Below are 12407 nucleotides of genomic sequence, written 5' to 3' on the forward strand. Positions count from 1 at the left end.
TGCTTCAATTTAAACAAAGATTGGTCTAGATGAAGCCAAATTGACTTTAAGAATTAGTTATTAATAGATGGCTCAAATATGACGGGAACATAATCAGAGAGAAGAAACGAAGAGTCTATCCAACACTTTCCACCTTGAAATCTTTGAAGCAAGAACTTGGAGATATAAACCATGTCTAGCAACTTTGAAGTAGTTCAAAATTGGCAAAAGAAACAAGGTCAAAAACTTGTCAGAAACTCACAAGGGCCTACTTGGGTGCGTATGCGTGCGTGTGTGTGGAGAGAGAGAGAGAGAGAGAGAGAGAGAGAGAGAGAGAGAGAGATTTTACAGAAAAATGGTAGAGAGGAAGGAGAGAGATAGGTGGCCCACCCTAAAGACGCATTGCATAGCCACCGCATTATGTGGCATGGGGTCTTTAATTAAGACCCTTTGGTGGGATCTACAATGGTGGTGGATAGACATGAATCTTGAAAAAGCTACATGACAAAGAAAAAGGCTTCGTAACCTCTCTTGATGCAACTTGAATTCCTCCTCGTGTTGTGAGAGGCCAAGGCATTACCTCGGGACTAAGTGACACGAGTATGGGAGGGTGGGATCTACGGTGAGGCGATTGTGGACTGATCTTGGCGGCGGCGCCGAAGGGTACCCTACATTACTTTTGTAAACTAAGGCACCCTAAATTACATTCGGTGTCACCGCCTTGCACACTTGTTTTAAGTAAATCAAGGCTTGCATCCTTCAGAAGCACACACAAGGCGAAGTGGTTAGGACATGTGCCTTGCATGGGTGAGGCCATGTGTTCAAACCCCACAGATGCAAGGTGGGGTACCCTGAATTACTTTCGAAACTCGAGTACCCTAGATTACTTTTTGTAATCTAGGGTACCCGCATCCCAGATATATGGCCCACACTCCTCCCACCGCAGATCCTACCCTCCCATGCCCGTGTCACTTAGTCATGAGGAAGGCATTAGCCACTGCACTCGTGTGTGTACGTTGACCACATGGGCAAAACGGATAATGATAAATGTAAACTTATATGACACCCCTTGTCCAAGTTTACAAACAGGGTTTGAGTTTACCTTCTGGATCTTCATTAAAGACGTTGTCGTAGATATTACTGAGGATGGGTGTGGCAGGCCAAAAAGGATTTAAGCATCAAAAGGACAAGCTGTTGAGATCGAGACTCGAACCTAACTCTATCCAAATAGCATCATGTCACGTCATTCAAACAATCCATTTCTGGAATCGCGCCACTTGTCACCTTCAAAAAACTAGAGCTATGGCGTTTCTATGATCACAGACTAAGGGAGCTATGACGCTGAACTGGAACTTCCAATCATACTGCTCTTCAGCGTCATTAAAACCGCACATGTAAGTTGTTGGAATGATCATTTTCTTTCGTCTCATGTAGAAAGAGTATCTGTTCTGGCAGCGTGCGTATTGGTTATCTGTGTAAGGGGTTCTTAACTCATATGAAGTTTGTTTGTGCTTGGCAAACTGGAAAGACCACACATATGTACTCAATTTGCATAGCATGGTTGAGTTGGGAACTTGCCCTTTGATGAGATCCAATGTGATTTGCATTGAAATAGTGTACACCCGTGACATACTTTCTATATTGACTAGGAGTATAAAGATTTTTGGCCACATGACAGATTTTTAGACGCACTTGGAGTGTCGTAGGTAGCTTATCCCTTTTATACACATTGCCATCACTGCACAAAAATGCATGACTAAAAGATCACTCGCGGGATTTATTTTGGGGAGACATTGTGTAAATGTTAAGAAGTGTGGACATCCTTTTACTACTTTTTTTCCTTTTGCTATATATCTTGCAATCGAGAACAATTGCTTTGATTTTAGAAGCGGTATGTGACGGGTTTTAGGGCTAGGATTTTTTGTGTCAAGGTCATAGACGCAACTGATCACTGCGTTCGCTTGGCTAGTCAGAGACTATCTCTCTAGAAAGGTAGTCCATGCGAATCTCTTTGTCAGAGCTGGAATCCTCTACGCATATTGATTTTCTCTCTCTAGAATCTTTTAATTTTCTTTCTCTACATCAGAGCCGGAATTCTTTGTGTATTGATTTTCTCTCTTTAGAATCTGCTACTTTTCTCTCTAATTTTTTATTTTCTCTCTCTCTCTCTCTCTCTCTCTCTCTAAAATTGAATTTAAAATAACAGAAAAAAGGTGTTTTTCTTCTCTCTTATTAGGGACATAGCAAAGGGAGAGGACTATTTTTGGAGAGCTCCGCTTTTTGGGGACCTACTATTGTTGCAGGTCCTCTTGCCTATAAAAGCAACGTTTTGGGACATCATTGTACACACACAACTTGCACATTGACGACATGTGATTGCATGAGCACCAACTCTTAGATTTCAGCCCTCCGACTCCTTGTACGAGAAGAGTTCAACTAATAAAGAAATATTTGAACGGGGGCGTTGACTTGACAATTCAGAGCAACCAACTGTCTATAGAGGCATCCCACTCTCTCTCTCTCTCTCTCTCTCTCTCTCTCTTCACTTTCTATTTCAATTCAATTATTCAAGTTATTTGAAGTGATAGTGTTCCCAAGTTTTGTTGATTTTAGTTATCTTTATATTTCGGTCCGATCCCTCGTCAGAAGTGATTACATCATCTAGTCATCTCATCCCGCTTCAGAGCTCTTGATATTCCGGCTTAGCAATGTTAGCCATCACACCTAGATCGCGCTCATCTTTAAAGGGGTGTCCCAATGCACTAAGATCACATACGCATGCAATCTCATCCGACTTAGACATTATTGATGCGCTAGATTCATATGCTTCACAAAATGCTTTACAGATGACACATAGTTTATATGTGCAAAGAGATACATAAAACATCTAGATACAACCAAACGCTCCCCAAACCGAAGTTTGTGTTGTTCAAAGAGTTCCCAAGTACAATTAAACGCTCCCCATACCGAAGTTTGCGTCGCTTAGAGGCTATATATAGCCAAACGCTCCCCAGACCGCAGCCTGCATTGCTTGGAGGTTTTCATTTACAACTAAACACTCCCTAGACCACAGCCTGTGTCATTATTTAGAGGACCAAATACAACTAGACACATGCCTACACCCCCACTTCCAATCATACAAAGAATGGTCATACTCGTCAAGCAATGGCTCCTACCTTCATCTCCTACCAATACCTTTGATGAATTAAATCAACTATTTCAAAAAAAATCCAAACAACATTGTCACACACAAAGTGTAAAAATATCTAATTACAAAGCAATTATCTGTCAGTGAAACTTGAAGGGCGAATGGTTTGTCATTATGCATCAAAGTGATGGTACGGTTCCAGATCTGGATGGTAGCATCGTTCTTGTCGTGCCAAGGCCTGCCCCAAAGAGCATCACAAAAAGAGTATCACAGTGTCTAACTTCATGATGTGAAAGTCTGCCCTACCATGGTCTCCTTGGATGGTGACCGGAAGAGCACCAATGAGTGGTACAATGTTTTGAGTTTGTCGTGTGGCTAGCTCTCGGCTTCAAGTTCTCCAGCAAACTGATCATACTGAAAGTCCATCCGTGTCAGGAATTTTGCATGAATAAAATTTTCGGTGACTCCTGGGTTGAAGAAGATAAGTGCCTTGAAGTCATTAATTTTCCGATATGCTCTGCACAATTCATTGGAACCTTCAAGAGAGATGCCATAAATGTTGGGAACGTGTCTCACCGCAATTTTAGCTTTCTTAGCCGGAGGTTGGTGTAACAAATTGATGATGTGGCATGGCCTAACTGGCAGAACCGGCCCAAGGGCCCTAAACCCTAACAAAGAGAAGTAGAAGTTCTTACCAGCTTACAAAAGATGGCCGAGGGGCCTAATAGATAAATAGGGTTAGGACTTTAAAATCCTAACCCTACCAGCTGATAAAACTTGGCTGAGGGGCCTAAAACCATAAAAATAAAGCAGCAGGACCCAAAATTGTGCAAAAATGCCACGTCACAATTTGCTGACGTGGAAGTATGGACCAGCCCGTTTTGTACGGAAGGCCTAGAGGGCCGCTAGATTTTGGGCCAATAGCTTTTGAGAGCCAATGCTTTTCATGTAACTGCTTTTGGATAGGCCAAGGGCCCTTATAAGTGTGCAAGGGGCTCCCTTCTCGGTAGACTAGCTTGGGAGCACTAGGAGAGAGAGGACTTAGAGAGTGTACTCTTGCAAAGTAATAATAAAGAAATACTGGAAGGGGTGCCAGTCTTTGGGGCCATTGTATCTTGGATCGGAAGTTCGCCATGCCATGTCGACTCTCCTCTTCTCTCTATTCAAGTTTATTCAGTTGTTTGCAGTTTTCTCACGTGCGTTGTAGTAGATCTTTGGCTTGGAGTGTCCAAGTCTACTACAGTCCTATTAGAGCTCATATTATTTTTCTTCTACGAAGGATCTTATCCCTTTTCCACAGCACACATGGATTCAGGAAACTGTTCCACCTACTCACACAAGTGAAGAAACCAACGGAGGTTCTATTGGAGTCGGCCTCTTTTCGAGGAATCGAGGGAAGAGCATGGCCCATTCCTGCCAAGCGACTTCGACAGGATGGAGTTTCAGCTTCGACTGACTGCAGGTTGACACTTGTGCTAGTCAAATGCTCTAGTACTCCAAGGATCCACAGTATGCAAAGTCTCTGAAGAATCACCCACTTGACAAGCTTTATTCACGATGGTAGGCTGTCACAAACTAGATGACGTGGCATGGCCCTGGGCATGTGGGAATAGACCCCAGCACACACACACCCCTGTGAAATGCGGCAGTGACGTGGCAAAAATTCCGGATTTTCCGCAAGCTGATGACGTGGCAGGAATGTATGGCAATCTCCGCAAATCGTGGCGCAAATTACGGCAGCTGTACGGAAATCTCAGCTTTTGCGCTGTGAAAAAAAGCAGTGAAAATCCTAAACAATAATTTGGAAAGCTTTTTGGAGACTTGCTTTATTTTAAGCCTCTTTTGATTTTGGCAGCTTTTGGGGCTCTGCTTTTTAGCATCCTTTGTAAACTTATAAATAAGTGGGCAGGGCTTCCACTCTTCAGAGCATCTGGACACAGAGTCTGAGAGTGAGACCCCTCCCACTCTCTTGTACTTTGAACACAGATTAATACAAAAAGAAATACCGAAAGGGGCGCCAATCTTTGGGGCCAATATCTCTAGGCATGGAACTCCTCCGGGCCGTGTCGAATCAATTGTGAACTATGAACTGTTTTGAAGTGAATCTCTGCTGTGTTGCGATAGAATCTTGACTTGGAGTGTCCAAGTTTGTTACAGTGGTATCAGAGCACGGCCGATTCCTCTTGCACCGGGAAATCCGATCCTTTTTCTCGTGACACTTATGGATTCAAACATAGATCAGTCGACTTGCTCTGCATCTGGGGATGCGGGAAGAGATTACGAAGAAGATTCTCACGAGGAGTATGGCCCGCCTAGGCCTACTCAGGCAGAGATTTGAAGAGATGAAGCGTCGACAATTGGTCGACGATGGACAAAGATGATGATCAACATTGCGAAGGATCCGAAATTTGCAAAATTTTTAATGCAGACATCCCTCGACAAAGTGCACTCACGGTGGTGTAAGGCCACAGAATCACCCCTCAAACCGGCACTCAAGAAACCTCCTACTCCGAGGAGATGTTTACAGAGAAAGAATTAGAAGAGGTGGTTGATACACGGATTACCCAGCTTTTTGACGCAACCAAAAAGCAGAAGAAAGAAACTGATTTCCCGGGTTATTTGGGTCGTCAATCTGCTTTTGCCTCGGCAAGAAAACAGAAGAAGCGTGTCAGATTTGAAGGAGTATCCAGTTCTTCTTCTTCTTCTTCTGACAGTTCTTCTAGGTCTTCTGACTCGAGCGAAGAAGACAGGAAAGGGAAAAAGCGAAGCAAAAAGCAAAGCTTCGGAAAGGGCAAGAAAAAGGCAAAGAAGCCTAAGTTTCGCCCAGTTTCTGACAGTTCTACAAAGGACTCATCTTCGGATAGTTCGGACTCCGATGATCATAGATTTTATGCAAAGAAGAAGAATTTCTATAAAGCCGACCAGTATGACTTTTTGGAGGATAAAAGCAAGAAAGTTCGAGAATTTAAAGAAGGTGGACAGTCAATTAAATTTGACACTTTTTCTGGATTCCGAGATGCTTCGAGGGCTTTGGCCTTCATACAGCAGTTTGGTATAGCTTTCTCTAGAGGACATTACTCAGAGCACCCCAAGATTCGGAGGGCTACCTCTTACTTCAAGGGAAATGCTCGAACATGGTGGTCCACTCTTCTATTGAACAAGAAAACGCCAGTTAAATGGCTGAAATTTAAAACTTTGTATTTCTTCTTGGTTGACTTGGGAGTACGAACGCGACATACAAATTGCTTGGAACCATCTCTGGATGACCAAGAAGGTACTTTGGACGCATATTGCGAGAGATTTTGGAGCTCTTTTCTACCCGCTTCTTCATTTAAGAAGATTTCGTTTAAAGAATAGATTGAGCTGTGCACCTTGGGACTTCTACGAAGATCCGAGATCACTGCTTAGAGCAAAAGTCAGATTCTATTCAAGAACTGATGAGTCATGCGAAACGGGGCTTTGCCATACACTCAGGCAGTTTAACTTACCCCACAAATGAGATCATGACGCAAAAAACCGAACAGACTTCTAAAAATGAAAGTAGAAAGATGAAGAGCCCCCAAGATTAGAAAGATAAGGATGCACGACCCTAGCTCACTCCTCGGGAAAGAGCCAATTACATTAAAGAGGGGAAGTGTTTTGGATGCGGGGAACAAGGACACATCTCCGCGAAGTGCCCTAAAAAGGCACAGAAAGAACAAGATGAAGACAGGCCAGAGAGTTCAAAAGCAGCTGAGGAACGTGGACGGAAAGGCAAGATGAAAGACGGACTGGTTCCAGATTGCATGGGTACTGACCCAAGCACGATTGATGAGAGTACAGAACTTTGCCGAGCTTGGGGCAAAGCGAAATATCAAGAAGCCCTGATTTTCTTTGATGGAGGAGCCAAGGCCAACTTCATTTCACCTGAATTGGCGGTGCGGCTCGAGATTACACCCGATTAGATGGGACCACTAGCAAAGGTAGTTCTAGTGGCACCCGGTAGGGACGTAGCCATTACATTTGTCATTGGCAAACTTTCGTTGCATTGTCAAGGGTATTTGGGGCACGAGGATTTCTACATAATGCCCTTGGAAGGTTGTGATGTCCTCTTGGGAATTCCTTGGTACCATAAGAACAACGCCGTGGTCGATTATCGGGCAAAGAAAGCGACACTAACTACAAAAAAGGGCCGAACTATTGTACTTGATGTGAAACTTAAGGGCGAGTCTGTCCCTATTGTATCGGCTTCGGCGGTTTCAAAATTAATGAAATCCAATCTATTTGTTTACTCAATCTTTTTGAAAGAGTTGAATGATGATCATAGGAGAAATATGTCTGATCTAGAAAAAGAATGCCAAGACTTTCTCCACACTCATGTCGATTGCCTTTCTGAAGGCCTGCTAGGCGAGTTGCCACCAACTCGTCCCGGGGATCATAGCATTGATCTGATACGTGGAAGCACACCACCGAATCGGCCACCTTACCGTGTGAGCCGAGCTCAGAATGAAGAGATTATGAACCAAGTAAAAGACCTCTTGGAAAAGGGTCTTATCCAGCCGAGTACTTCACCTTACTGCTCTCCGGTGTTGTTAATTTTGAAGAAAGGCGGATCTTGGAGAATGTGCATTGACTATAGCGCTCTCAACAAAATCACCATCAAGAATAGATTTCCGATTCCTAGGATCGATGATATTCTAGACCGACTACAGGGATCCTCTTGTTTCAGCAGGATCGATTTGAAGAGCAGATATCATCAGATCCGAATTGCGCTGGGAGATGTCTACAAGACAGCTTTCCGGACAACCTTCGGTTTATTTGAGTTTTTGGTGATGTCTTTTGGGCTTACCAATGCTCCAACGACCTTTAACCGAATGATGGACAGGATTTTCAGAGAGTACAGATCTTTTCTGGGCACTTTCTTTGATGACATTATTGTCTTTCGAGTGGATCTAGATGCGATTGCTAAATACGTTGCCAATTAATCATGGTCGGAGATCCTGATGAATTTTTGACCGTGATTTGTAATGTGATGTCAAGTGATGTCCTGTGATGTGACTGTCGATTGGTACATGTGCTAGATGTGTGTTCCTAGTGCGTGGGTACGAACAGTCAGTGTCTGCTAAGACAGTTTATGGCTTCTGTCTGTTTTCCAAGCGTAATCGAGGGCGATTACAATGCTTTCAAGAGGGGGTATGTCACAAACTAGGTGACATGGCATTGCCTTGGGCATGTGGCAACCGACCCAGCACATACACACCCGTGAAATGTGGCAGTGACTTGGCAAAAATTCTGGATTTTTCGCAAGCTGATGACGTGGCAGGACTGTACGGTAGTCTCTGTAACCGGCCTGTTAACTTCAAAAAGGGCGGTCGACCTTAAACTTAAACTTTATTTGCTTTCACCCATTTAACTTGTCGCCCACTTTACCTGTACGTTCAAGACACAACAAAGGGGAAAGGGATACAGGCTGCTAGAATGCATCTGTATGCGAGCCAGACACCAGACTGGCCCCTAAATTAGGCGCCCCTTTCGGTATTTCTTTATTCTTTAACAGAGGGAATAAAAGCTGTGGTTCCGTACAAGCTGCCCCGCACAATCTTGGCTGAATTTCAAATGTTCTGGCCTGATTTCGGCAACATAACTGTACTAGGACCCTTCACAGTCAGTATTCCCACGCATTGGATGACTTTCCCGACGCATACGGACACTTTGCAAAACCTTGCGAGAATCTGCAGCACGCTGAATTCTCTGTTTTCTGCCCCGAAAATGTGCCAGATCACCTGTACAGCGGTCCGCTTACGTCCTCGAACCTCTTGGGGGTATTAGGGTCCGTTTAGGGCCAAAACCCTAAACCTGCAAAAATACACAGCAGGCTGTAATTCACTGTTTCGGGCTCCGTTTCGCATGCCGGTCGCATCCGTAGCAAGTCCTCGAGCTCCCGAACCTATAGGGCTACTTGCCCTTTGAATCAGACGAGATTTCGCACGTGAAATCTCTCCGAATCACCTGTACTTGCGGGGGATTAGCCGCTAGCTAATCCAGTACCTGTGCAAGAGGCTCTTGCCTCGGCAATCGCGCATGAACCCACACAACTGTACATGGTCAATGTGATGAGCCCACTAGAGGGGCATAACCATAAAGAATAGGGGAGGGAGAGAGCAGTGAGAGGTATGCAGGTCATGACATCGTGCACCTCACTGTACATAGAGGATAAGCCAGCACTCCATTGAAGCTCTCCCACCTGTGACAACACTCAAAAACGAGCTCACAACTGAAAATCACGTTTTTGCCTTCTCTTTAAGTAGTAAACTGGCCTCAGAGTGCCAAGTGTCACTGATTTGTGCATTTTCCCGCTTTAAACCCTCGGGTCCAAAAATATCACATGCAGCCTCTATTGACTTGGCCACAGAGTAACAAAATGATCCCCATGTCAAACTGCACGTAATGACGCGAAGACATTTTGCCGTCCAAAAATAGCAGTCCCTAAAATTTAGGAGTTTCTGACATTACATTCTTCTAGGTCATCTGACCCTCTTTGTACACTGCAGCCACACTCAGAACTGAAATGTAGCCTATGTAGCAAAGGATTCCGCTTTGGCTGGCCAATGAACCCACTTTGGATAACCATAGTCCTTGTCCAACCTTAGTGCTCTTTAGTCCTTAGGCCTGGACTCTCTAAAACAAACGAAATTCCCCAAAGAAAGAGAAAATAAACAAAAATGGAATTGCCAGTGGCTGGTGACATACCCCCCTCTTGAAATCTCAAACGTCCTCGTTTGCACCTATGTCGTACATGGTCACAGTCAACCGTGGTGTATTCAACACCTCGTCGACACATGTACGACACATACATGCTCATTGTCAACCCTGGTGTATTCAACACCTCGTCGACACATGTATTACCCGCACGTGAACCTTGTCCCAATGACATAGTGGTAGCTTCGCACTCTGCCATTGCTTTGAGTCATTAACTTTCCAATGACAAAATGGTAGCGACGCATTTTGCCACTGTCTTTTAGTACACGTTGGATCGAGTAACACTTTCGAGCATACCCAAACCGACAGTTTAAGACTGCAGTTACACATGTACCCTTTAATAGAAGCAATTACTGTATCCTTGACAAACTGACAAGAAATACTCACTTCTATAGCACTAACCAAACTTTTGGACATTCCATAAGAGCAATTGCCAAACTGACAATCTGTACAGCTCTAACATTCATGTAACATGCACTTCATTTGAGCTCACTGTAAGTAACATATACATCATTTCTTTCAGAAGCCATTGTCACACTGACAATCCATGTAGCTCTGAATCTCAAGGGGTCAAGGTAGGTTGCAAACCAAGGTTTTAAGTTCCCATACTTTTAGTGACTTTGCAAGTTCGCTGTTTTCCATCCACTTGACATCCGGAGGTGAATAGCTTTTGAACTTTACCAAACAGCACCTTGCAACCTTGCCTTTTCTTTTCTTTCTTTATGTGCCAAAATCTGTTCCGGGACCAAGATCTCGTCAAGTTCCTCGACTTCCGGTTGATCTTCAGCTGGCATAACTTCTGGCACATCACCCACATAGGGTCTGAGAAGACTCACGTGAAACGCATTGTGAATCTTCCAACTCAGGCAATTTCAGCCTTCATGCAATATCATTGATTTGCATACTGAGCATCGAAAACAATCTTTCTTTGCTCTTTATCTTGATCTTTGGAGATTAACCTGTGATCTACCCTTATGCTGTCACTGTTATTGGGCTGAGAATTCTCTTTTTCACCCAATTTTGGCAGCATAACTGTAGTAGAAACCTTCACAACCAAAAATCCACATATCCAAGTGATTATCCACGCATAATAGAGCACTTTTGCAAACCTGTCCTGGAAATTCGGCACGCTGAATTCTCTGTTTTTAGCTCCTAAAATGCTCCAGATCACTTGTATTACTGTCCTCTAGCTTCCCTGAAGCTCTTGGGACAAAAAGGCATCAAATAGGGTCAAAACCCTAAATCTGCAGAAAAATACAGCAAGCTATATTTTCTTCTTTCGGGCTCTGTTTTGCGTGCCAATCGCACCAATTTGTAGCCTTTGATCTTCTGCATCAGTAGGACTGCTTGCCCTTTGATTTACACGAGATTTCTCGCAAGAAATCTTGTTAAATCATCCTGTACCCGTTTTGAATTAGTCTTTAGCTAATTCGGTACCTGCATGAAATCATTCCAAGTGGAAGGAGTCTGTCCTTGTAACAACAGTGTATTCCACCACTGACTTGCATTTTTTTTTCCAGAAAAGTGGCAGCTTTCCTGACTTTAAATGCTCCTTCCAACAAATGCTTTGTCCTCTCATCAAAGCCATTGAATGTGTCAATGGACTCACTGATCATCTTCTTTGTATGGCTTTAGCTTATCCATTGACTCCAAATTATCAAAAGAGACAGTTTGCATAATGGGTACACCTGTGGGAGCCATCTGTACTCCCTGGCCAGTAACATGTTGATGTGCAGGTGTCATATTCACTGATGGGATTGAAAAACCAGCCATACCCAAGTTGCCTTGTGATGACACCCCAAACTGACCTTGTGTGCCCTGAAATCCTGGGTACAAACCAATGTTTGCATACATGGGGTTGGGCACCATGCCTTGCATACCCCTAAACACTGTTCCTGGCATGCCAAAACTGCCTTGAACTTGATGTGCTATTGATGAAGATTGTATGAACTCCATAAATCTTGGATTCTCCATCAATTGCTTGAACATGGTCACAACAGTAACAACCTGCAAAGCTTTCTCTGCTTCGCCTGAACTCTCGCCAATTTCATGTGCAGTTGGAATAGGCTGTCTATCCTCTCAAGAGGAACCCTCTTCCTTGTTGCCATCCATCCTGTATCCAAAGAAAGACTCGTAGCCTTTCTCACCTGTATCCAAAGAAAGACTCTCGTAGCCTTTCTCACTTGTAAATCCAAAGAAAGACTCGTAGCCTTTCTCACCTGTATCCAAAGAAACTCTCGTAGCCTTTCTCACCTGTAAATCCACTCGCTCTACTTTCAAATTCTCTGTGTTTTCAAGGTCATCCCAAACTCTCTCTGTGTCTTTAACCCAAACTGACCAAGGCTCACTTTTTGAGGAAAAAGTGATTTAATCCCGTCGATGGAACCATGTAACAGGCCTGTTAACTTCAAAAAGAGCGGTAGACTTTACTTCAAACCTTGATTTAGCTTTCACCCATTATTAGTCGTCTATTCTACCTGTGCTATAATGACACAAGAGAGGGGAATGGGATAGAGATGCTAGAATGCATCTGTATGCGAGT

At 43.8% G+C, this 12407-nt stretch overlaps 1 protein-coding gene across 2 annotated transcripts in view; it reads left to right on the forward strand.

Annotated features, from left to right (window-relative positions):
• Positions 1 to 1113: 1113 nt before the first annotated feature.
• LOC147448598 (uncharacterized) overlaps positions 1114 to 12407 on the forward strand; it is a 183313-nt gene continuing 172019 nt past the window's right edge. For both annotated transcript variants that reach the window (XM_086521165.1, XM_086521166.1), the window contains exon 1: positions 1114 to 1373. In XM_086521165.1, coding sequence (XP_086377291.1) covers positions 1315 to 1373 — 59 coding nt within the window. In that variant the 5' untranslated portion in view covers positions 1114 to 1314. The remainder of the gene's footprint in view (positions 1374 to 12407) is intronic.

Source organism: Adiantum capillus-veneris, chromosome 10 (genome assembly GCF_014529385.1).
Source record: "Adiantum capillus-veneris isolate H3 chromosome 10, ASM1452938v2, whole genome shotgun sequence".
NCBI classification, from domain to species: domain Eukaryota; kingdom Viridiplantae; phylum Streptophyta; class Polypodiopsida; order Polypodiales; family Pteridaceae; genus Adiantum; species Adiantum capillus-veneris.